This window comes from Silene latifolia, chromosome Y (assembly GCF_048544455.1).
Source record: "Silene latifolia isolate original U9 population chromosome Y, ASM4854445v1, whole genome shotgun sequence".
NCBI lineage: Eukaryota > Viridiplantae > Streptophyta > Magnoliopsida > Caryophyllales > Caryophyllaceae > Silene > Silene latifolia.
The window spans coordinates 94,067,050-94,091,658 of NC_133538.1; the positions used below are offsets into that span (position 1 = coordinate 94,067,050).

The 24,609-nt window shown below is 43.1% G+C and overlaps 2 protein-coding genes across 2 annotated transcripts; both read left to right on the plus strand.

Annotated features, from left to right (window-relative positions):
- Positions 1–5,918: 5,918 nt before the first annotated feature.
- Positions 5,919–6,722, plus strand: LOC141628535 (uncharacterized). Its single transcript, XM_074441663.1, has one exon. The coding sequence runs from the start codon at positions 5,919–5,921 to the stop codon at positions 6,720–6,722; it is 804 nt and encodes a 267-aa protein (XP_074297764.1).
- Positions 6,723–18,907: 12,185 nt separating this feature from the next.
- Positions 18,908–22,961, plus strand: LOC141628538 (uncharacterized). The gene is made up of 5 exons (XM_074441665.1): positions 18,908–19,555; positions 19,604–19,737; positions 20,000–20,228; positions 20,724–21,281; positions 21,684–22,961. Exons 1-5 carry the CDS (start codon positions 18,908–18,910, stop codon positions 22,959–22,961), a joined length of 2,847 nt encoding a protein of 948 aa, XP_074297766.1.
- The last annotated feature ends 1,648 nt before the right edge of the window (positions 22,962–24,609 follow it).

Sequence of the window (24,609 nt, forward strand, 5' to 3'; positions counted from 1 at the left end):
AACTGCCTTAATCTTACTTGGGTCTACCGATACTCCCTCTTTCGAAATCACATGGCCAAGGAATGCTACTTTCTCTAACCAGAACTCACATTTGCTCAATTTTGCATATAAGTTATTATCCCTCAAGGTCTGTTAAACTAGTCTTAAATGTTGATCATGCTCCTCTTTAGTTTTTTAATAAACCAGAATGTCATCAATGAAAACAACCACAAACTGATCTAGGTAGGCACTAAACACCCGATTTGTTAAATCCGTAAATACAACAGGTGCATTGGTTAACCCAAAAGGCACTACCACAAATTCATAATGGCCATAGCTAGTCCTAAAATATGTCTTAAGAAAATTCCCTTCCTTGACTCACAACTGATGGTACCCCGATCTCAGGTGAATTTTAGAACACACACTAGCTCTACTCAGCTGGTCAAATAGGTCATCAATGTGTGGTAAAGGGTATCTGTTTTTTATAGTCCCATTATTTAACTCCTTATAGGCAATGCACAATCTCATACTTCTATCCTTCTTCTTTACAAATAAGACAGGTTCTCCCTAAGGCGAAACACTCGGTCTCATATAGCCTTTCTCTAGAAACTCCCTTAACTGCTTCCTCAATTCCTCCATCTCTTTCGGTGCCATCCTATAGGGTGCCTTTGAAATTGGTCCAGTCCCCGGTTTCAAGTCAATACTAAAGTCTATCTCCCTCTTAGGTGGTAATCACGGAATTTCTTCAGGAAAAATATCAGAAAACTCGCACATAACTAGGATTTCTTCCCTCTTTGGTTCGGCCTCCCTCATGTCTCTCACGTGACACAGGTACATTTGACATCCCTTTCTCAGGTAATATTTTAAGGTCACAACATTTATAAATTTCACCTTTTGTTTGATCATAAAACCCTTATAAGACACTCTCACCCCTTTAGGTCCTCTTAAAGATATTTTTCTTTGGTAACAATCTGTAAAGGCTCTCTATTTAATCAAACAATCCATTCCCAGAATTATTTCAAAACATTCTACAGGAAACTCAATCATGTCCACTAAGAATATCACCTCACCAATCTTAATTTTAACATCTTTATATATTTTAGTACATCTTATGAACTCTCCCGAAGGTATCCCCACATTATCATTAATAAGGACCGGGTCATTTAACTCTAAATACTTAGCATGCTCAAATGACACGAATGAATGAGTTGCCCCCGAATGAAATAATTCTAAAGAAGGTTTAAGATTCACTGAAAAGGTACCCGAAACGATGTGAGCAACACTCTCAGCTACTTCTTTCCCCACCATAAATAATTTCCCAGCTGACTTCTGAACCGAGACTTGTACAGTTGCGGCCGATTGGTTTACAGCCTTGACTCCACTCACCTGATAACCGTTACCCACATTCTGCCTCTGATATGAACCATTCTCATAATTACTCCCTTGATTGAGGAACTGATTTTATCAGTTGTTACTGTTGTATTTACTTCTGTGATTATTCCCCGAATTGCTTCTATAACTGGACTCAGGAGTCATGAAACCACCATCTCCATTGCCATTATTGTAGTTATTTCTTTGTCCTGATTTGCACTCAGCTCCAACATACCCGAACTTCCCACACCCAAAGCATTGTCGTTTTGGGGCGAAGCCTTGGCCGTGGCCTCCACTGGCCCCACGGCTGAAGATCCCACCATTGCCTCCATAACCGCCCTGCCAGGCCCCATTAGACAAATAGGTCCGGTACTGGTTCTGCTTCTTACTCCCTTCTTCTCCTTCACTAACAATCTCAGTCTTCCTCTTCTCCCCCATTGCTTTCTTCTCCTCTTTCAACATGTTAGCTATCCTCTCCGCATGACCACTCCCTGGTAAACCTCTTCTAGAGTGGGCGGCTCACCAACTACTAGTCTCTTCTTTATGTTCGTAGTCAACCCCTTCTCGAAGCTCAACGCCAAAATCTCCTCACTGAAGTTCAGGTCCGCTACATACTCTGACAGCTCCATAAATCGATTATGATAAGTCTCTACCATCATGTCATCTATCATCTTAAAAGAATCGAACTCTGCCCTTATCTTGCTCCTGATATGTTCGGGAACAAATGTAGCTTGCAGAATCTTCTTAAATCCTTTCCACGTCATGTACAGACTGTTACTATTAGCAGTAGTTTCTCTTATGGCCTCCTTATTGCGAGTCCACCACAGGCTAGCTTTTCCCTTCATGTAGAACACAACTTGATCCACTTGCATCTCCGCAAGACAACTCATTAACTCGAATATGTTTTCAAACTCGCTACACCAGTCTCCTAGTAGTGATGGTTCACCCATGCCATCATATTTTGTTGGATAGTGCCTTGCAATAGCAGCACTCATTTTCGCAGGATCTTGGGTCGAACTCTTAGCCATTAATGTAGAAGACAAGGTATCATTCATAGCAATCAGTCGGTCTATCTCTTCTTTGGACATTGTAGTAGGGACATAATTCTTTGGAGGCATTATGAGATTCTATTAAGAATAAATAAGAATTATAAAACAAGGAATAAGCATTTGCTTATTGGACCTAATTCAAATATATTATGTATATACTACTATTAATTGAAGACATGAAAACAAATGATAAGAATAAATCCCTGCATCAACAATAAACTACTTAGTCGGGTTTATTTCACACCAAAATGAGGTAAATATCCTCGACATCAGCCCCTTAAGGGCACAAATTTATGTCCTCAATTACTTCCAACCACTCTAATATCCACTTTATCATACGCTAATCTTCCTACTTGGATTAGGGGCACACATTTCGCATGTTATAGTCACAACACAGTATACATAAGAACTCACAGGCTCACATGCACACTAATATATTAAATAAGCAAGCATTAGTCACTACACATGTTATCATGCAAATGCACTATGATTCTTCTCTTTTTATTTAGCATAACTCATGGATACTTGGTACTGGGCATTTAAAATTCGTTTCATTAAACCCTACGGTTCTACACCCTCTACGGGTACTTACCTTTTAGCCATTATGGCCAAATTATATCATATTTGTACCTGCATTTTCCGTTAGTTACATTATCATACAAAGTTATACATAAAAGCATCCACTCTAACTACCCACTCTCCTTCACTCTCCTCGAGGTACCCGGTTCAAAACTAGAAGGGCTATAACACAAATCAAAGACGTTTCCCTAACCCGAGCTAAGGGGGCTCTTAATAGTTTCTACCCGGTGCTCATTTTATTTAGACACATCCTAGGTTCATTTAATTCATTTGTTTTATGCCCTAGGAACCTAGCTCTGATACCACTTTGTAACACCCCCGCTTATCAAATAATCTTAGGCTAGACATCTCAGATAAAAGACGGTTTTACCATCTCAGTCGCCTGAGGTAATAGTATAAGAAACAAAGGATTCAAGGTACCTTAAATTAAAAGAATAACAAAATAAATGTCCGCATTGGACTACAAAACTCTCAGCCAAACTATTCCAACAATAGAAAATGAACTAGTTTAAATTAATTACAACCCAACAAATGAGCTACTAATAAATGAATGTTTAAGTCAAGTGAAAAACTAAAGGTGATGACTCGAATCCAGCTCACACGCCCTATCCCAGCGAACAATCAGCATCTTTACCTGTATTAATCTGTTCCCATGATAGAAACAGGCATATTAAAACACACAACACACACACACAAGCCAACCTCATGATCTTACATAAAATAAAAGGACAATATGCGAGTAATGCAATATAAACAATGGAAATTAATGTCAAGTCACTCAGCCACTGTCCCAATAATAAGTCACAAGTATTCGGTTGCCAAGGCCCTTAACCCGAGCTCAACCACAACATGTAAACTAGCCACGCCAGGTTCAGGGATACCTCCTTACACCGTGCCCTTCTTGTCCTATCCAAACCAAGGTCCACGGCTGTTCAACATCCCCGTGCCTGGCCTATCCAATACACAACCATCTCGGTCCAGTGCCAACAATAATATGTATCCACAATGCTAAAAGAATAATATGAATGTCAAGTATATGCTACCTCAATGCCAAGTTCCTTTAAACTCAATGTAATAGACCAATTCATGACGAAATAGAATAAAATGCAAATTTATGTTATAGACATGCCAATAAGCTCAACAATAAGTATTCACCAGCACTAATGACCACAAGACCACCACTAATATGTTAACTAAGGTTAAAAACTTCACAACCCATAATATTCAACAACAAAACCAACGTATGACAATAATGCAAAGCGAACAAGCACATAAGATCCCCGCATAAAAATGTTGAGTAGTTAGCCTACCTTTAGAAAATCCAAACTCAGCAATCACAATGAGACTAGAATGCTTCCTTAATAAAACCGTCACCTAAACAAAATAAATAATGCACAAACTAATCTAATTAAACTCGCGTTACGTAAGTAACTAAATAAGACCGTGTAGACACTTCAAAGTTATCTACTAGCCTTAAGGGTACCCAATGATGATGTAACACCCACGTTAATTGAAGAGGTCTAGTGATAGGCTTAAATCACTAGTGCTTAAAGGGATTGAAAGTACTACTCATATCAACAAAGTGCACTTTCTCTACTTGTTATCCATGCCAAAGAACTCCAAAGTTAAGCGTGCTTGACTGGGAGTAGTCTTAGGATGGGTGACCTCTTGGGAAGGTTCCCGGGACGCACAAGTAAGCACAAAATGCGCTGGAAAGGACCTGTGTTGATTTGTGGGCCATGTACACAGCCTAGTGAGCTATCATAAGTAACCGCTCCCGACCCAGTTTGGGCCGGGGTGTTACAGATGAGGCTAAAATATAATGACTAAATAAAAATTGACAATGTTATAATTAATGGCTCGTTACGCTTATTTCCCGAAAAATCACATAAAATAGCCTAAAATCAATCGTAGACCTTTGTTCTATTCTTAAAATCCCATTTCATTCGTATCCATGTCATACAATTAAGTACACATTTTTATTAATTGGACCAAGTATATTAAGGCAACCCACCTTATGTGAGTACTCCTTAATAGAAAAGAGATTATTCTCATGCATGCAATTACGTACCAAGTCTCTCTCTAATTTCTCGAGAGCTTTACTCTCTTTATAGGGTTTATAGCTTTTGCAATCCCTAATCAAATTCCTTTTTCTTATCTACTCTGCTCTATCTTTATAGTATCCTTATTGATTACAGAAATTATCCCTCCTATGATTACTAAATACATCATTTAATTGGCTGTCTGGGGCAATAATGAGTTTACTGCAAGGGGGGGGGGGGGTATCTTCAGTCATTAAGCTTTTAAGTGCTCTTAATCATTTCCTGCAAATTTCTTCAATCGGGGATTAGGGTTCTTTTGGGGGACTCGAGAAGACTCTTACTTTTTCCAGCTGCTTTTTACTGGATTGGGGAGTGTCGTTTGGTTTTCTCGGGGTGTTTCCAATTCCTTTCTTACTATTTAAGGGCTGAAGATGAATCACTTCAACTCATCCTCTTAGCATCGTTCTACTTTTTCAATCAATCAAAATAAAAAACAAATAAAGTCTTTTATCTATAGCCAAATTCAAAAACTTGAAAACAAAAAGCAAAAATCCTATTCCAAAAAAATGGAGTTTGAGTACCAGTTTGGGAGGTTTGCCAACGGGTATGAGAATGAGGGGATTGATGTGCACCAAAATTTCTACAACCACCAAAATTTTCATCAGTCATACCAAAACGGTGATTTCAACCCTATGAATCCCTTACATGTCAATCTCTGGAGATCCCCAGATCAGGAGGGGTCATCAATATTGATCCCGCTCACTTGGGTTAGTCAAGAGAGTTCCGGGGGAACTGTATTCTCGGTTTCCTGGTTGATTATCGTTTGTTCGAGGCTGAGAAGGTCAATGAGATTATTGAGAAGAGGTGGACTACTAAGGATAGAGTGAAGGCTTATAAGATGGGTGATATATATGTGTTACATTGTGCGGATGTGGAAGATATGGAAGGGCTATTAGGGAGGAGTACGGCTACTCTGGATGGGGCAATTATGGTTTTTGCAAAATGGTACCCTAATGTGGTTCCACGTACTGTCCGTTTCCCTTTTGCTGAGGTTTGGGTGAGGGTGTGCGGGTTACCTTTTGAGTACCTTAATATGGATGTGGGTAGAGTGGCTGGTAAGTTACTAAGTCCGAATTTTGTTGGTGAGCCTTTTGATATGGTACCAGAAAATGACTACCTAAGTCTAAGAGTGTGCATTAAACTTAACGAACCCTTGATGCCTGGGTTCTTCTTGGCTATGGATGGGGGGTATTTACTCTGGGTTCAGTTTCGATATGAGGAAATATTCAAATATTGTATAAGATGTGGTAAGGTGGGACATAAGGGATCACAGTGCAGGGAGGGTATAATGACTATCGTATCTAGTGTTAATAGGATGCTGGACAGAACCCAAGACAGGGGTTTTGTTGTTTTTCAATCACAGAGTAACCACACCATGTTCAACATGGACTTAAGAGCGACACCTCCTACTTCTAAGTATGTGGATTCGAGGGTGAGGTTGAGAAATGGAAGAATAAATCGGGAAAGGAGAAGAAGAGCTTCACCTGAAAGAGTTATTGATTTTGAATTAGGAATTACTCCAGGGGGAAGGGTCCTGCCAGGCATGACCTTTGCTGTTACTGCACAGCCCTTTGCAGGGCCTGTGATTTTCCAAATTGGGGGGAGGGGGGGTGTACCAACGCAGGGGTCCTGTAGCTGCTGATATGGTTACGGAGGACGTGGCTATTGATGTTGATGCTACTAGGGATAGGGGATGGGGCTTTGTGAGGGAAGAAAATCAGACAAATGGAGGAGAGGGAGAACAAAATGGTAATATGGAGATGCAGGGAAGAAGAGGGTCTGAGGGAGGTAGTGGAATCAGGGGAGTAGGGGGATGGCTAGAGGATTCTGGGATGCAGAATGAAGAGTTCCACAGTGTGGAAGAGAACTTTGATAATGCAGGGGATATGGTGGTGGAACAAATGGAAACTTTAAACCAATTGCAACAAAATGATCCCTATGTGGTATATGCTGGTCATGGGAGCATGGCTGGAGTTTTGGACCATGACCAACGTATCCAAGAGGAAATCCTTAATAGGGTGGAAGTGGATGTTGAATGGGCTAGAATATATGCTGACAACAGGGGTTTTAACCAGACTTTTGACCCTCCACCTAGAGGTCTACCTATCATCTATCACTACCCTGATGGAACTGTGATGCAAGTGGGTAATGAGGGTGGGGGTCTGGTTCAAGCTCAAGCTTAGGAAGGAAGTTTGGAACAAGGTAATGAAGCTACTGATCCAATGGATCAGACTGATCAGTATCTAAATGAGATAATATCAATTAGTAGTGATTCTGAGGGGGATCAGGAGGTTGCTGAGCATTCTTCAATTTGAGTCCTATTAATTGGGACACTGATCCAGATGAGTCTTCTGGGTATAGTCAAGCGATTAACATAATCACACCTGATACTACTGAAGAAATAAATAGGCCTAGTGGTTTGGTAACTGATGCTGCTGTAGACAGTGTTGCTGCTGCTGAAACTGTTTATGTAGAAGAAATTAAAAGCACTGACCTGTTGTTTTGGTAAAAATTTACCGAGTTGTTAATTTAGTTATGTGAGTGATAGTGATTATTCTTAACGCCTGATTACGATTAGAATATAAATAATAGGTACGACGAAATAAAGACAAACGAAGAAAATGACACGGAGGATTTTTGGTGACGCGGAAAACCCGGTGTGGGAAAAACCGCGGGGGGAGTCGGAATCCCGCCAAATTTGCACTATTATCGAGAATAAGATGCCCAAGTAAGGAAATACAAGATAAATTTTAGCTAGTGAATTGTTGCTGATCGTTGATGGGATTTTTAGTAGGGAAGTGCTGCTTGATTTTTTGTCTTCAATGCCGCTTGTATGCTGGTCTTCTCGTCCTTATATAGCTGCTGGGATTGGACCTAGGGTTACTGGACTTCTCCCTGCGTCTGCTCCTGGAATCTCAGACTGTTACCATGAAGATAGGTAACAGTTGTTGAAAGAGTCCAAGCCCAATCTTCCCTTTCTTTTTTACGTGGGTTTCTTCCTTGGCCTATATCATAGTGTGTTTGTTGCTTTTTCATCCCATGGTCCACAATGTGCCACCTCAGCGATCCCTCTCTCCTCTCATTCACCAATTACCGCGCGCCACGCTGTCACTCTTTAGCCGCTTTTTCTGCCAGTAGAATAATGCCACGTCACATGTGCTAAGTGGTATTTTTATCCATAACAATTGCCCCCAAATTTCCGTCTCAAATATTTTTAGGCGGGAATTTCTGTTTGCGATGCGAAGAACTGACGAAGTTTTAGCAGTTACCTTGGTTTCTACAACTTCCCCACTTAATGCTTCCCAACTGCCGTACTTAGTTCCCCACTCCCCCATGAACTCTTCTTTTATATAACCCCCTCGGTATTCCCCTCTCCCTCTATTTTCTCACCTCCCCAACATTATCAATCACTTTCATCTTCCTCTCTCATAAACCCTCCTTTCTGCCGGCTGCTTTTACATAGGTACTTCGTCTCCTACTTGTTTTCTTTTCATTTCTTTGCACATCATGTCACAAAAATCTGCTTCTTCGACCTTGGCTTCGGATCCAGCGATGCCGTGTGATGTTTTTCTCTACGGCGGCGTCCTTTCCGCCAAACATTCTTGTGATTCTGACTTCACCTCCGAGGATCTTGATTATATCAAAAAAACCATTGGTTTTTCTGACGATGTGGTGTTCCACATCCCAACCCCTGGCCAGAAAGCTGATTCTGTGAGGGAAGGATGGATATGCTTGTACGAGTATGCTTTCCGTCTGGGTCTGCGATTTCCTTTTCCTCCCATGATCCAGGAGTTTCTGAACCTGAACCATTTGGCCATCTGCCAAGTAGCTCCGTATACTTGGCGGACTTTGCTTGCTATTGTGGCTATGAATAGCCGATTTGGCTATGAGATCAGTCTTCCGGACCTTGCACACTTGTTTTTGGTCAGGTCCCTCAGTCGGGGTCAAGTGACCATTCGGGTTCGAGACGGGGAAAAGAATTGCATTATCTTCCCCGTGAAGCCGGATGATAGCAAGTGGTTTTCCCGCTTTATCTTTGTCAAAGTTGATACCCTTCCTCCTTCAACTAACTACGTTGTCAGCGTCTGGCGGTCAACAGATGGTATTTGCATGCCCTTATTCCTGTGTATTTTCCTTTGACGCTTATACTTCCTTACTTGGTTTTTTTGCAGGTCTGTGCCACTTGCCTAAATCCTCCGACGGAGCTGCATCTCTTTCCAAGCTATTTGGTCCACCCCCTGAGCATAGGACCTTTCCCGATCTAGTTCAGGATTATGCTTCTGCGGTGAAAGAGACAGCAGCTGAGGAAAAAGAATCAATGTCGACTGGTTCGTTGTTCTTTCTTTTTGACTGGGTTCTGCTTCTGAATGTTTGATATATCTAGTTCTGAGTTGATCTTTGCTGCTTCCAGGCTCTGCAAAGTCTAGAATTTCGCTGGACGATGTTCTGGCTCAGAAAGTAAAGGAGCAAGTCGCGGTTGCCCCCAAGCCTGCTAAGAAAAGAAAGTCAACCCCTGCCCCTGGTTCTGGACCTTGTCCCAAGAGAAGATCTGCTGCTGTGAACCGGGCTAAGGAACAGACTCCTGTTGAAGCCACACCTCTAACTGTGAGGCCTCCGCTACCTGGGCATGGGTTATCTGCCTCTGGGGGCCCTCCGGTTCCCAAACCTATTCCTGCTTCTATCTCAGCCACGTCTGCTTCCGGTACGATCCCAACTACTGAAGCCATCCCTGCTTCTGGAGCTACTTCTGCTTCTGGGGATACCCTTGCTTCTGGGGCTGCCTCTGGTTCCAAATCTGCTTCTGCTTCTGGGGCTATTGTCCTTACACTTCCAAATGATTTTGGCAAGGCCAAATCTGAGCGTAACACGGGCTGGATTAGATTAGTTGTTTTCCTGCCCCTGAGTCTGCACTGGGGACAAGGGCTTTGCGTGATCTGGTGGATCGTGCAGCGGAGCATTCTTTTGAGGTAACGCATGTTGACTGTCTCAAAAATAATTTCTCTCTCTCTTTTTTTTTTTTTTTAACACTTCTTTCTGGTTTGGCAGTCTTTTCGGATGTCCTTGTTTCTGAGGAGGAAAGTTCCTCTTCTGGAAGTAGAAAATGCCAAATTTCAGAAGTTGGCGAAAGAAGCCAATGAGGGTAGGCTGAAGATTCAGCCGATCGGACAAGTCCCGAGTTTGTTCTTTGGAGGAGGCGCTCGAAGCGAGTTTGCGGAGCGATCTTCTTTCTTGAAGGGCGAATTTAGTCTTTGAGAAGAGGGTGCGATCTTTGAAGAGAAGGTTGCTGATGCTGAAAAGAAGGCTGCTGATCCTGAAAAGCGTGCCTCAGAAGCTGAGGGACGTACCTCTGAGGTGGAGAAACGCGCTTCAGATGCTGAGAAACGTGCTTCTGACGCGGAGGCTCGTGCTTCCCAGATCCAGGAAGAGAAGGTTTCTGATGTGCAGGAGTTGAAAGAGACTTTGGTGAATGCTCTGTCCTATGCTGCTTTGGAAACGAAGATCAAGTGTATAAAGGCATTCCAGAAGGGAGAGCATTTGGCCTGAGATTTAGGAGCTGAAGAGGAGAAACTTGTTCTTTGCTTTCCCGACGGTCAAATACGGACGTCTTTGCCGGCTTAGTGGAGCACAGTCTGCGCTCCGTGATGGTCCTGGATCTTTGAGGAGGAGGTGAATTCTCCTACTCCTGCCACTCAGGCAGCTGCTTCTGAAGCTGTGGAGCATATTGACATAGATTAGCTTTTCTCTGCATCTGAAAGACTTTTGTTATGTTTAGTCACTTTCTGGCCCTACGGGGCATAACATCTTTATTTTGAACGGTTTATGTATTTTGGCCTGGTTTTGGTGCCAGACGTATTTTGCTTTTGCAGCTTAAGTATTTTCTATTGGATATTTCTTTGTGTCGTACCGTTTCTGGTGCTTTGATGTGTGCATGCACGTCGTTTGTTTGGACATCGCTGTTAGATTGTTGGCTAAGGGGTCTAGTATTCCCACTCGTCCAGAGGAGCCAGACTTGCGTGGGTGCTAATGCATCGCGGGAGGCTGGTTGTCCCGGTTGTACGTGCTTAGCCACGGACACACGCCTTCTGTAATGAATACAGGCTCTGCCAGATTAGTTTGCATTTTATTCACTTGGCTTATTTGAAAAAATAAAAAGAGTTCTATACTTAAAACATTCAAAGTGGTTTTACGACTTAAAATTTGTTCGAGTTAAAATACGAGCGATGCTGTTTTTAGCGCCAGAAATGTTTAATTCGGAAATAATGTTTAGAACCAGAAAAACATCCAGAGTCAGAAGATATTCAGATCCAGAAAAATATTTAGGGATAGAAAAATACTTCAGAAGTAGGAAAATATTTTAGAGCCAGAAAAATATTTGGAGACACAAAAATGCTTAGAGACAGAAAAATATTCAGGGCCAGAAAATATGTAAGGCAATATCTAGAACCTGGCTGAGCTGTATCTGGTAGGCTGAGTACCCAGTTGTTTGACCATGCTGGTGACTTAAGTGAAATACTTTTTCAAGTGGGTGACATTGCAGGATCTGGGAACCATTTGCCCTTCCAAAGTCATGAGGCGGTAAGCTCCATTTCCAACTGCGCTCTCTACTTGGTATGGCCCCTCCCAGTTGTAGGCGAATTTTCCCCTTCTTTGGTTCTTGGTATTCGGAAGACTTTCCTCGGGACCGGATGTCCCACCCGCAGGTTCTTACTTTTACATTCTTGTTATAACTTCTAGCCACGATCACGGTAGGAAGCCATCCCGATCCGGGCGGGTTCGAGTTCATCTATCATGTCCAGACTCGCTTGCATTTCCACCTGTTCCGATCTTCTCGGTATGCATCCATATCTGTGGTTTGGACCCTAACTTCGGATGGGATGATCGTTCGCTCCGAACACCAGTCAAGGGAGTTTGTCCGTTGCAACCTTTGGTGTGGTTCTCACCCAGAGAATCAGAGGTAGCTCTTCTGCCCATTTGCCCCCAATCTCCTCCAGCTTCTTTTTCAAGTTTTCAATGATAATCTTATTGCTGGATTCAGCTTGTCCGTTGGACTGGGGGTTCCTAGGAGTAGATTTCTGAAACGAGATATTCCACCTGGGTTTTTGTAACCTGGGAGAATGACTCTGCTTCTATCCATTTGGAGAAGTAGTCCGTCATGGCGAGCATATAGACTTTGTTTCCTGGTGCTCTGGGTAGTGGTCCCACTATGTCTATTCCCCACTTCATGAAGGGCCATGGTGAGATAACCTGATGCAGAGGCTCTGCAGGCTGGTGGCTAACGTGGGCGTGCCTCTGACAAGAGTCACATCTTTTTACGAACTCCATGGCATATTTGCGCATTGTGGGCCAGAAGTATCCCTGCCTTAGTGTCTTGTTGGACAGGCTCCTGCCCCCTGCATGGTTTCCGCATTCTCCACTGTGGAGAGCATGCAAAACAGCCTGAGACTCTTCCCGATCCAGGCATCTGAGGTAGGGTCTAGCGAGGGATTTCCTGAATAGAACACCATCAATTAGTATGAATCTGGATGCTCTCAATTTAAAGCTCCTTACCTCCTTTTTATCTGCTGGTAGGACATCGTTCTACAACCAGTCTAGGTAGGGTTTCCTCCAGTCTGGAGTATTTTCTTCACTGCTTTGGTCTTTGCACCTTTTACGCTTCCTTCGAGATTTCGTGTTGCTTTGGCTCCGACGTGGACAATTGGTATTGTGGAGATAGTTCCTGTCTTGAAGGTTGCCCCCAGGGTAGCTAGTGCGTCTGCTTCTGCATTCTGGTCCCTGGGGATTTGCTTGATGTTGAATGTGACAAATCTGATTTTTAGCTCCTTTGCTACGTCTAGATATGCCATCATCCTGGGATCCCTGGCCTCATAGCAGTCATTAACATGGTTAACTATAAGCTTAGAATCACTGCAAACCTGAAGGTGTCGATTTTGGATCCGAGCCGATTTCAGACCCAGGATCAGTGCCTCATATTCAGCTTCGTTGTTTGTGGCTTTGAATTCACATCGTACGGCCTGGACTATGAGGTCTCCCTGGGGTGATTTGAGGACTAGTCCTACTCCTGCTCCTTTGGCGTTGGAGGCTCCGTCCACATGTAACTCCCATACTTGCTCTCCTTTGTCTTCTTCCAGATTCAGGATGTCCTGTTCGGCCTGGGTCTGGAGTGCTGGGCAGAAGTCAGACACAAAGTCTGCCAGAGCCTGAGACTTTATGGCCGTATGGGGTTCAAACTTCAAATCATACCCGCTCAAGTGCACGGACCATTTAGCCATTCTTCCTGATAATTCTGGTTTTCTCATGATAGTTTTAAGAGGATAATTAGTTATCACAGAAATTGTATGAGACTCGAAGTAGGGACGCAATTTATAGGATGTAGTAACTAGTGCAAGGACAAGTTTTTCTAGTGACGTGTACCTGGTCTCTGCTGGAAGCAGAGACTTACTGATGTAGTATACTGGATGCTGTGATCCTTCCTGCTCTCGTACTAGTACTGCACTGACTGCTGCTTCTGTGACTGATAGGTATGAGAACAGTGGCTCTCCTGGCTCTAGCTTCGACAGGAGTGGTGGGGTGCTGAGATAACGCTTCAGCTCTTGAAATGCTTTCTCATGATCATCCGTCCACTCAAATCTTTGGCTTTTCCTGAGTATATCATAAAATAACCTGCACCTGTCCGAGGACCTGGATATGAACCTGTTCAGGGCCGCCACTCTTCCAGTCAGGCGCTGGACGTCTTTTGGTTTCTGCGGTGATTCCAACTGCAGAATTGCTTTTATTTGCTTGGTGCTGGCCTCTATCCCCCTCTGGGTCACCATATACCCTAGAAACTTTCCACTGGATACTCCAAAGGTGCCCTTTGTTGGATTAAACTTCATTTGGTATTTCCCGAGGGTATTGAAAGTTTCTGCCAGGTGCTGGTGGTGCTGTGAAGCCTGCTTCGATTTGACGACCATATCGTCTATGTATACTTCCATAGTTTGGCCTATTTGTTCTTTAAACATCATGTTTAACAGCCTCTGATAGGTAGATCCTGCATTTTTCAGTCCAAAAGGCATGACATTATAACAATAGATACCTCTCTCGGATCTGAACGCTGTCTTTTCCTGGTCACTGGGGTGCATCTTTATCTGGTTATATCCGCTCCAAGCATCCAGGAATGTCAGCATCTCATGGCCCGCAGTAGCATCCACCATGGCGTCTATGTGTGGTAGAGGGAATGGATCCTTTGGGCAAGCTTTGTTTAAATCCGTGAAATCGACGCAGACCCTCCACTTGCCATTCTTCTTTAGAACCACCACCACATTAGACAACCACTCTGGGTACTTTACTTCACGAATCTTTCCTGCAGCAAGCAGGTTATCTAGTTCTTGGTTTATGACCTGGTTTCTTTCAGAAGCAAATTTTCTTCTTTTCTGCTGCACAGGTTTATAGCTTGGATCCACACTTAGCTTGTGAGTTATCACACTTGGGTCTATCCCTATCATATCATCATGTGACCAAGCAAAGCAATCTATCTTAGTTCTCAATAACCGAACGAGTTCTTCACGAATTTTACCTGTACATTCAGATCCAATGAAAACAGTTCATTCTGGATGCAGCGCGTCCAGGATGACTTCGTCCAGCTCTGCCTGCTGAGGCTCAATGTACTCGTCCTGGATGCGCTGGCTCTTTAATTGCTATGCGGGCGAACCGGTTGTTGGCTTCAGAGCCACCTTGTAGCAATCCTTAGCTTCTTCCTGGTCCCCACGTATCTCTTGCACCCCCCAAGGTGTTGGAAACTTCAGGCATTGGTGGTACGTTGAGGGAATTGCTTTCATCTCGTGGATCCAGGGCCTGCCAAGGATCACATTGTAAGTAGAGGGCCCATCAATAACCAGATACCTTACCTATTTGTTTACACCCCCGGCGTAGGTTGGGATGATGATTTCTCCTAGGGAGTGCTTTGTTTCGCCGCTGAAACCAACCAAAGGAATTGCTTTCTTTGCTAGATCTTTCTCGGTGAATCCCATTCCTTTGAGTGTCTCCATCATGATCAAGTTGACGGAGCTTCCGGTATCCACCAAGATCTTCTTCACTTTGCAATTTCCTATGGGAAGCGTGATGATTAGGGCGTCGTGGTGCTGTTCTGGAGCAGACCCTGCGTCTGTTTCGTCAAAGGTGACTGACGGCAGGTTCTGGTGGTTAACCCTGCAGGAGCTTTCTGGTCTGTCTCCTTTAGTTCTGGTTGCGTGCCTCTTAGCTGCTGAATAGGTCAACCCACATAGCTCCGACCCACCTGTAATAATATTCACAGTTCTAGAGCAATGAAAAGGAGGGGATGGCAGAACCTGATCCACTGAATTTACTCTGGTTGTGTTTCTGGGTAGGAGGTGATCCAGGTTTCCTTGGTCATAGTGGAATTTGACTTCCTTTCTGAGGGAGTGGCATTCATCGGTGTTGTGGGTGTTGCTGCCGTGGAACTCACACTTCTTGCCGGTGTCTCTGCTGCTGGGGTTTCCTTCTGAAAGTTTTGGCCATCTGACTCTGCGTCCCAACTCCTTCAAGGCTTTGAATAGTCCTGCAAGATTAGTAGTGAAACCATACTCACTTACTTTTGGAGGCAGATCTGTTTCGCCCTTTCCTTCAGAATTTCCAAAAACTTTATTCACGCTCCTGCTGTAGGGTTTGGGTCTTTCACTCTTTTTTTTTTTTCGGAGCCTTTACGGATCTTTGGATCTGAATCATAAGTGCCTCTTACAGGTGCGAGTCTTCTTCCGACCTCATGACAAAGAAATTGCCTTTGATTGTACCTCCTCAAAGGTAGTGCAGGGATGCATGGTTAGGTCCTTGTATAGCTGTGAATCCTGGTGCAGTCCTCGGCGGAAGGCTTGGATAGCGGTTGCTATATCGCACCTCGGAATTGACACCTTCTCCTTGTTGAACCAGTTCAGGTAATCACGGGTAGATTCTTCGAACCCTTGCACTATCCGGTAGAGGTCACTGGTCTGCTTCTCCGGCTTTCTACTGCTAGCGAACTGCTGGTTGAAGGCATTGACTAGGTCGGCGAAGCTGGATATGCTTTTATTAGGTAGACCGACGAACCATTGCAGAGTTGCTCCTGACAGTGTTGATCCGAAACCCTTGCACATACAAGCTTCCTTTAGAGATCCAGTTGCGGTTATCAGCATCATTTTATGCTTGTAGTGGTTGATATGGTCAAGGGAATCTGTGGTTCCGTCATAGAGTGTCATAGCTGGCGGCACACATCCTTTAGGAACACCGACTAAGGCTATATCATCCACGAAAGGTGAGTCTGCGTAGCTGTTTCTGGCAGCTTTCTCCAGCGGACGGGCTACGCTTTGTATCCTATACATCAGCTCCCTCGGCTCCCGGTATTCTTTGCTCCAAATAATTACCCGCTCTCGCAAGAGGGTTAGAAACAGGAAAGGAACCAAAGGGTGTACCTCCTAGCCAGGGTGCTCCGAAAATTGGCCTGTCTTTGGTGACCGGGTGCCGGTGTTGCAGCGATTATGGATCCAGTGCGCCATCCTGGTGTCTGCGTAATCCTCCGATCCACGCTCCGTTGGTGAACCGGTTGCGGGATGGGATTCTTTGCGTGAGGACGAGTCTAGATTGCCATCCTGGTGTATGCGGTGTGCGGGGTACCGAAAAGGGTGGAAGGTCGGATCTGACGGGTGCTAAACAAGGCGTTACCTGTTGTCTGCTGCAGACTGGGTGGATTATCAAATGACAGGCATCCCAATCCTCTGGGCTCAATTGGTTCGCTGGGTGCTATTCCTGCTAAGTCTAGTCTGGTGACTAGTTCTGATGGAATTGATCGACCCGATCCTCCACCGCCGTTCCGTCGGAGCCTCTCCGTGCCGATCTTTGGTTTGGGCCGGATCACTTTGTTACGATCTGAGCAATCAGGTTTTGGTTGTCCTTCCTCGGATCCTCAACGGCTCGACGCAGAGTGTCCATCCCCTGAATCATCACCTGCATCGGATCAAGCACTGGAGATCCTCTCCTTCGGAGAACTTCTACGCCTGAGCCTTCCTGGGTCTGGCTTCTTGATATAGCTTCACCTCTGTTGGGACTGCTTTCCCTACTAGATTTGGACTGACTGGATGCACCTGCTGCCTTTGGAATTTGCGGTGGCTTCTGAGGCTGGGGCATGGCTCTAGTCGACATGCTGACGGGGGTCGTCTGGCTGGACGCTGGGGATGCACTGACTGATCCTGCAGATGCGGTAAGTCTGCTCCGGAAGAAGGGCTGACATGCTCGTTCTTGGAAGGATTCTCGGTGTTCCGGACATTGTGACTAGTTCGGTTCGGTTTTGCGAGGTTTGGCTATAGAAAATTATCACTATGCCCCACGGTGGGCGCCAAACTGTTTTGGTAAAAATTTACCGAGTTGTTAATTTAGTTATGTGAGTGGTAGTGATTATTCTTAACGCCTGATTACGATTAGAATATAAATAATAGGTACGACGAAATAAAGACAAACGAAGAAAATGACACGGAGGATTTTTGGTGACGCGGAAAACCCGGTGTGGGAACAACCGCGGGGGGAGTCGGAATCCCGCTAAATTTGCACTATTATCGAGAATAAGATGCCCAAGTAAGGAAATACAAGATAAATTTTAGCTAGTGAATTGTTGCTGATCGTTGATGGCATTTTTAGGAGGGAAGTGCTGCTTGATTTTTTGTCTTCAATGCCCCTTGTATGCTGGTCTTCTCGTCCTTATATAGCTGCTGGGATTGGACCTAGGGTTACTGGACTTCTCCCTGCGTCTGCTCCTGGAATCTCGGACTGTTACCATGAAGATAGGTAACAGTTGTTGAAAGAGTCCAAGCCCAATCTTCCCTTCCTTTTGTACGTGGGTTTCTTCCTTGGCCCATATCATAGTGTGTTTGTTGCTTTTTGATCCCATGGTCCACAATGTGCCACCTCAGCGATTCCTCTCTCTTCTCATTCACCAATTACCGCGCGCCACGCTGTCACTCTTTAGCAGCTTTTTTTGCCAGTAGAATAATGCCACGTCACAGGTGCTAAGTGGTATTTTTATCCATAACACCTGTCTTTGGCCATAGGGAATGAAAGACAAAAGTGTCTCAAGTCAGCTGCAATTGCGAGAAAAGGAAAGGAACTTCAACTGGGTTCATCTTCAGTGCCGCCTCTTAAGGATATTTTCAGGTTAAATGCTGAACATTATGAAAGGAGCAAGGGAAAGGAGGGGTATGAACAGGGGGGACCAGTCAACTATGATGCGGATAAGGGGAAGGTGAAGCTATTTGACATCCATGCTAACGGGAATTATGCAAGACTAATCTCTCAGATTAAGGTTCAGAGCAGTTCAGATGGATGCATGGGACTGATGGATGTTTGCCACAAAAATAATTTTGGGATTTATCACAAGGAGGAGATTATAAGAGCAAGGAAACATAAGTGCTGTACTCAGGTGTCTGATGCTTTGGTGTCTTCTGAAGAGGTTAATTCCTTAGACAATGCAAAGGTTTTCCTTGAAAGGCTGGCTAAACGTGGCTGCAAGGGGAAAGGAATCATGGAGGCTGACAAGGGGCGTGTGAGTAGTGGGTTTCATTTGAAGATTGATGATGTAATTATGGAGGAGTCCAGTGACTCTTCCCCTGATGTTGCTGAAAATGGTTTTGCTGAAGATGGCTTTGCGGAGGTTGGCCATTCTCAACCTCCACTATCGCCATGAGTGGATTAATTTGGAATTGTAGGGGTTTAAATAATGCGCTTGCCCCTACGATTCCTAAAATTAAAGCGCTTAGTAATAATAAGTATTATCATTTTCTTTTTTTAGTTGAAACAAAATGTAATGTTATGGATGTTAGCCCTATGTTTAGGTCTTTAGGTTTTGTTAAGTATGCCGGAGTTGACCCAATGGGTAGTGCCGGTGGTTTATGGATAGGATGGAGGAAAGAAGTTCGTTTTAGCTTTGTGGAGTCGTTCCCAAATTTTGTGATTCTGATGGTTGAAAAGTATAACGGGCTTCCTTGTTATCTTGTGTTGTTCTATGGTGCTCCTTATGTTAATTTGCGTCTTCCAATTCTACAACAACTTGAGGAATCCTTAGAAAATTTGGAACATCCGTTTCTCATTGTGGGGGAGTTCAACCAAGTTGAATATACTTGCGACAAGTTAAGCTCTAACAAAAGCAAAATTCCAGGAGCTTATGAATTTAGTAATTGGAAAATAAGAAATGAGTTATTAGATATTCCCTTTAAGGGTCCAAGATTTACATGGTGCAATAATCGAAAAGGAGACAAGAGAGTTTATGAGAGGATTGATAAGGCTCTTGGATCTAAGGATTGGTTCACTTTTTTTCCGGAAACGGGCATTAAGCATTTCCCGATTCAAATTTCTGATCATGCGCCGATTGAAGTGGACTTAAACCTCACTAAGAACTCGTGTAAGAAGCCGTATAAAATTGATGCATGGGCACTGGAGTACCCGGAATGTTTAACTCGGGTTAAGGAGATGTGGCATACTCGGGACACTGGATAACCGGCTTTTCAGGTGGTCAGAAAGCTCTCAGGAGTGAGGCAAGCTGTTAAAAGGTGGTCAATGGATAAGCGTGAGGAATGGTTGGGGAAATGGGATGATTTTGATAAAAGATTAGAGGAGGGTATGGAGCTAGCTTGTGGGGGGGGGTAGTACTGAGGAATATGATAGAGTCAATGAGGAGGTTCGGAACTTCGCCAAAGCTTTGGCTACTTACTGGAAACAACGAGCAAAAATCAAATGGATGGTTGACTGGGATACTTGCACAAAATATTTCTTTAATTGGGTTAAGGGGCGAGCAGGGAGGAATTTCATTCTTGGGATAAAAGGAAAAGACGGTGCCTGGTCCTACAAGGAGGAAGAGGTAAGCAACATCTTTCAAGATTACTTTGTCACACTTTACTCCAACAGGCCTCACAACTCACACGACAATGCCAATGCCAATGTCTCAACTCCTACTGCCGAGTATGGGTTCGAGGGGGTCTTAAAGCATTTGAAAACGAAGGTTTTAGAGGATGACTTGGATGTGATGGGAAGTCCTTTTACTGCAAAAGAGGTTAGGAGGGCGGTTTTTCAGATGGGGCCTATGAAATCTCCGGGGCCTGATGGGATCCCTGCCATCCTTTTACCAAAAAAGCTGGTATGTAATTAAGAAAGATTTTACTAAGGTTGTTTTATCAATCCTAAATTCGGGCATGGTTCTAAGGGAGGTTAACAGAACTTTTATAGCACTAATCCCTAAATGTGATAGCCCTGAGGAAGTTAAGGATTACAGGCCTATCAGCCTTTGTAATGTTTTTATGCGGATAATAACCAAATGAATTACTAATAGATTATCTAAAATCATGGTATATTTGGTGGGAGATCATCAAAATGCCTTCATTGCAGGAAGGAGTATAAGTGATAACATCCTTCTTGCACATGAGGCCATTCATAAGATTAACTCACATAAGCGAGGCGTATCAGGAAGTTTTGCTTTTAAAGCGGATATGAGTAAAGCGTATGATCGAGTACGATGGGATTTTCTGGAAGCAGCTCTGTTTAAGTTTGGATTCGCTGAAAAATGATTCGTCTTATTATGGCTTGTGTGAGTACTGTGTCATATGAGGTCTTGCTCAATGGTAAACCACTGCAGCAATTCAAACCTGCTTGTGGACTGAGACAGGGGGACCCTTTATCCCGCTATCTGTTTCTGCTTTGTATGGAAGTGTTATCAATAAACATAGTTCATGCACAAGAAGTAGGGGTACTGAGAGGGATTCGGATTTGTCAAGGAGTGCGGCCACTAACTCATCTATTTTTTGCCGACGATTCAATATTCTTCATTCAAGACAGGGGAAATGCAATAAGGTCTCTTAAACGTATTCTTGATAAATATTGTGCGGCTTCTGGGCAGGCTCTAAATGAAGAAAAATGTGGGATAGTTTATAGCCCAAGCATGAAGCTTTGTAAAATCCGAACTTGTATCAAAGTTTTCAAGCTTAAGAAGCATAAAGGAGTAGGGAAATACCATGGCATGCCTACGGAATTCCATGGATCAATGAAGGAAATTTTCAAGGGCTTAATTGAAAATGTCACAAAACGTATCTCCTCGTGGAATGGTGTTTTTCTAGCTCCAGCGGGGAGGTTTACTCTTATCAACTCTGTCCTATCAAACATTTCTAATTATTTTCTATCGGTATTCAAAATACCGGTAAGTGTGACAAAGAAAATCAACTCTCTTTTGTCACATTTTTGGTGGGCTGGGTGCAAATCGGGTAAGTCCCTTCATTGGTGTAGTAGGATGTTCACTAGTCTACCAAAGAAGGAAGGAGGCCTTGGGATACGTAATATTGAATGCCTTAATAAGGCATTATTGGCCAAGCATGCTTGGAGACTCGTGACCGGAGAAAACTCGATTTTTTGTCAAATTTTCAGAGAAAAGGTTTTTGGCCGCTCTACCTCGATGGATGTTTTGGCACCAAGAATCACAGGTTATGCATCCTGGGGAGTTAAAAGTATCTTACATGGTATAACCTTTATTCTGGAAAACCTTAGTTGGCAACCAGGTACGAGATCAAATCTAAATGTCTGGACTTCACGGTGGATTAATTAGAGACCACCTGAGCCTAAGGGTGATTTCTTGCCTCCGGTGTTTAATTTCCTTAAAGATTTAAGAATAAGAGATTTATGCCTAATTAATGGGGGATGGAACCAAGACTTGATCAATATGCTCTTTGATGATGAAAGCTCGAAAAGGATTCTGGCTATACCTTTGAGAATTAATGATGGGAAGGACGAGATTATTTGGCCATTCTCATCAACTGGTTTATACACGGTTAAAAGCGGGTACGGACTTTTATTTACTGAATTGTTTATGAGGAAAGGTACATCTCTGCACAAATCAAGATTAAATCAAGGGAGGAAAAAATTTTGTGGTAAACGGCTTTGGCACTTCCCAATTCCACAGTCATGGAAAATCCTTACGAACTCTCTTCCTGTGGGAGGGGAATTTGTTAGGAGAAATCTGACGTGGAACCCTCTATGCCCTTTGTGCCGTAGTACTGGGGAATCGGTTGAAACGGTTGACCATCTTTTTAAAGAATGTAGTATTACGGCAAGGATTTGGGCGGGATCACAACTTGGGATTAACACCGAACAGGCTTATAATTTGGAAGTTGGTGACTGGATTGTCAACTGGATCCAATACTTGAGAACCTTTAATGATTGGCAAATTCGAATCATTCAATTTAGTGCAATCATTGCATCCATTTGGAATTTGCGTAATAATGTGATTTTTAGAGGTGAGATGTTCAACCCCAAGGGTTTCTTTTCAGCTTATACTCAATTGGTGACCTTTGCTATGAAAGGATTTATTGAAAAAGATGAAGCTACATCAGCGGAGCATGGTACCGTTAATAACGACGACCTACCGGATGTTGAGAGTGATTTAGTGCGGAATGGACATCCTGTGTATGTGACTGGGGGATTTGGATCGTGTAGTATAGTGCGGGTTATGGTTGATGCGAGTTGGGAAAAAACTTGGGTGGCTGCTTGGGGATGGATAGCCTATGATGAGAATGGGAATGTGATCTATAAAGGAGGGGAGAAGGGGCGTGCTGAATCACCATTACAAGCTGAGGCCTTGGGGGTCTTGAAGGCCATACAGTGGGCTTTTGGTAACAACTTTCTTCATGTTGAGCTCTCGTCTGACTGCCTTCAATTTGTGTTCCAATGTGCAGGGTTGGGGTCCAAGCACTACCAGATTAAAGAAGTTCTAGAGGATATTTTCTGTCTAACGCCAAATTTTCATTATCTCTGTTTTAGCTATGTATGTAGGAAAAATAATGTCGAGGCTCATCTCCTAGCGAGAAGGGCCATGACTATGGCATAGGAATTTTTCTTGCCACTTGCCAAAAAAAAAAAAAAAAAAAAAAAAAAATTACGTACCAAGAAACATTATTTGACCCAAATTCTACATGGTTGGTTGGATAGATAAAGGACAAGCAAAAAGGATAAAAGATAATTATGAGGACTTGATAATCATTAAGGCGATAGTAATGACGGATATGCATCCAAACATACGTTATATGGTGGTGTATACGGACTAACTCATATACTCCATCTCAAATTCCAATTTACTAAGAATATTAGTCGTCCTCTAACCCCATTCTTGAATTGTATAAATACTCAAATAATGAGACTCAGAGGGGGAACAAGCACAGAACACACGAGACCCACGCAAGTATTCCCATGCATACGAGAAACACACAGAAGGCCGAGAGACCACGAGATGCACAAAATCAACACAGATCCATACTCATTCAGATTACCGTCTCAAATATACTATTCCAGTTTTAAACCAAACCTTACAAATAAATTGTCCCAGTTCCAGACAAGCACATAAGAGCCGTTAATTTAAAACAAAGTCGAAATTCATTAATAGTCAACATCCAGATAGGCCTGAGGGTACCCAAATTAAATAAGTTTTCTTTACTCTTTATTTTGATCTTTTATTTATTTTCTCTATTTTTATCGTATAATCGGTATAATTGTATATAAACTAACCTATTTAACCTGTCTCCGTAAATAATTTATATCGTCATGTATAAAATTGTATAATTAACCTTTTTTATCGTCAATTTTCGTCAAATATATAGTATTGCAAATAAATAGTAGAGGCCGTCGGTTGATGGGCGGTCCGGGTGCCTAATACCTTCCCTGACCGTACCTCTACCCCCGAATCCGCAATCTTTGATTCAGACCGGAGTGACGGATCAGTCTCCATCCCAGGGATCAAAATGGGCCTTTTCCGTTAACCTTGTTTTTGTATGTTTTTTATAAAACCTACTGAGTACTCCATATTATTTATTTATTTAAAAAAAAAAAGATTTTTTTCAGGGATCTCACAGTGGCAACTCCACTGGGGACAAAAACGAGATAGAGTACCCAATGGTCCTATTCGCAATATTATTCAAGGTTTGACTGAGAAACCGTTAAAGCATTTTGAAAAACTAGATTGGGAAAATTTGAGAGAATTCTTTTCGAAATTGATGGAAAGACTCGATGTGTGACGATAACTTATATGGAATGGGGACAATACCAACCACCCAAATCCCATGTCCGTGAAAATTGTTTTAGACTCAAAGTTGTCTACTAGCCTTAAGGGTACTCAATGATGAGGCTGTCTACTAGATCTCTTACAAGTCCAATCTCAAAGTCATCATCATCCTGCAATTCAGCGTTAAGCACATTAGTTTCATCGAAAATTACATGTACACTTTCCTCAAAGCACATAGTTCTTTTGTTGTAAACTTTATAGGCCTTGCTTTCGTTTGAATATCCAATGAAAACCGCCTCATCGCATCAAATTTTCCCAAATTATTTTTGCCATTGTTATGAACATAGCATTTTGATCCAAAGCAGCGGAAATGTGAAATGTTTGGCTTTCGCCCATATAGAAGCTCATAAGGCGTTTTCTTATGGATAGATCTAATAGCAATACGGTTACGAATATAACAAGTTGTATTCACAGCTTCGGC

Excerpts from the sequence above, each read along its gene's own strand:
- LOC141628535 (XM_074441663.1), top strand. The coding sequence starts at position 5,919 with ATGGGTGATATATATGTGTTACATTGTGCGGATGTGGAAGATATGGAA.
- LOC141628538 (XM_074441665.1), top strand. The coding sequence starts at position 18,908 with ATGGATGTTAGCCCTATGTTTAGGTCTTTAGGTTTTGTTAAGTATGCC. Across the intron at positions 20,229-20,723 it reads TCCTTTTACCAAAAAAGCTG|CAATTCAAACCTGCTTGTGG; the intron begins GTATGTAATTAA and ends AAACCACTGCAG. Across the intron at positions 21,282-21,683 it reads TATCGGTATTCAAAATACCG|AGACCACCTGAGCCTAAGGG; the intron begins GTAAGTGTGACA and ends TGGATTAATTAG.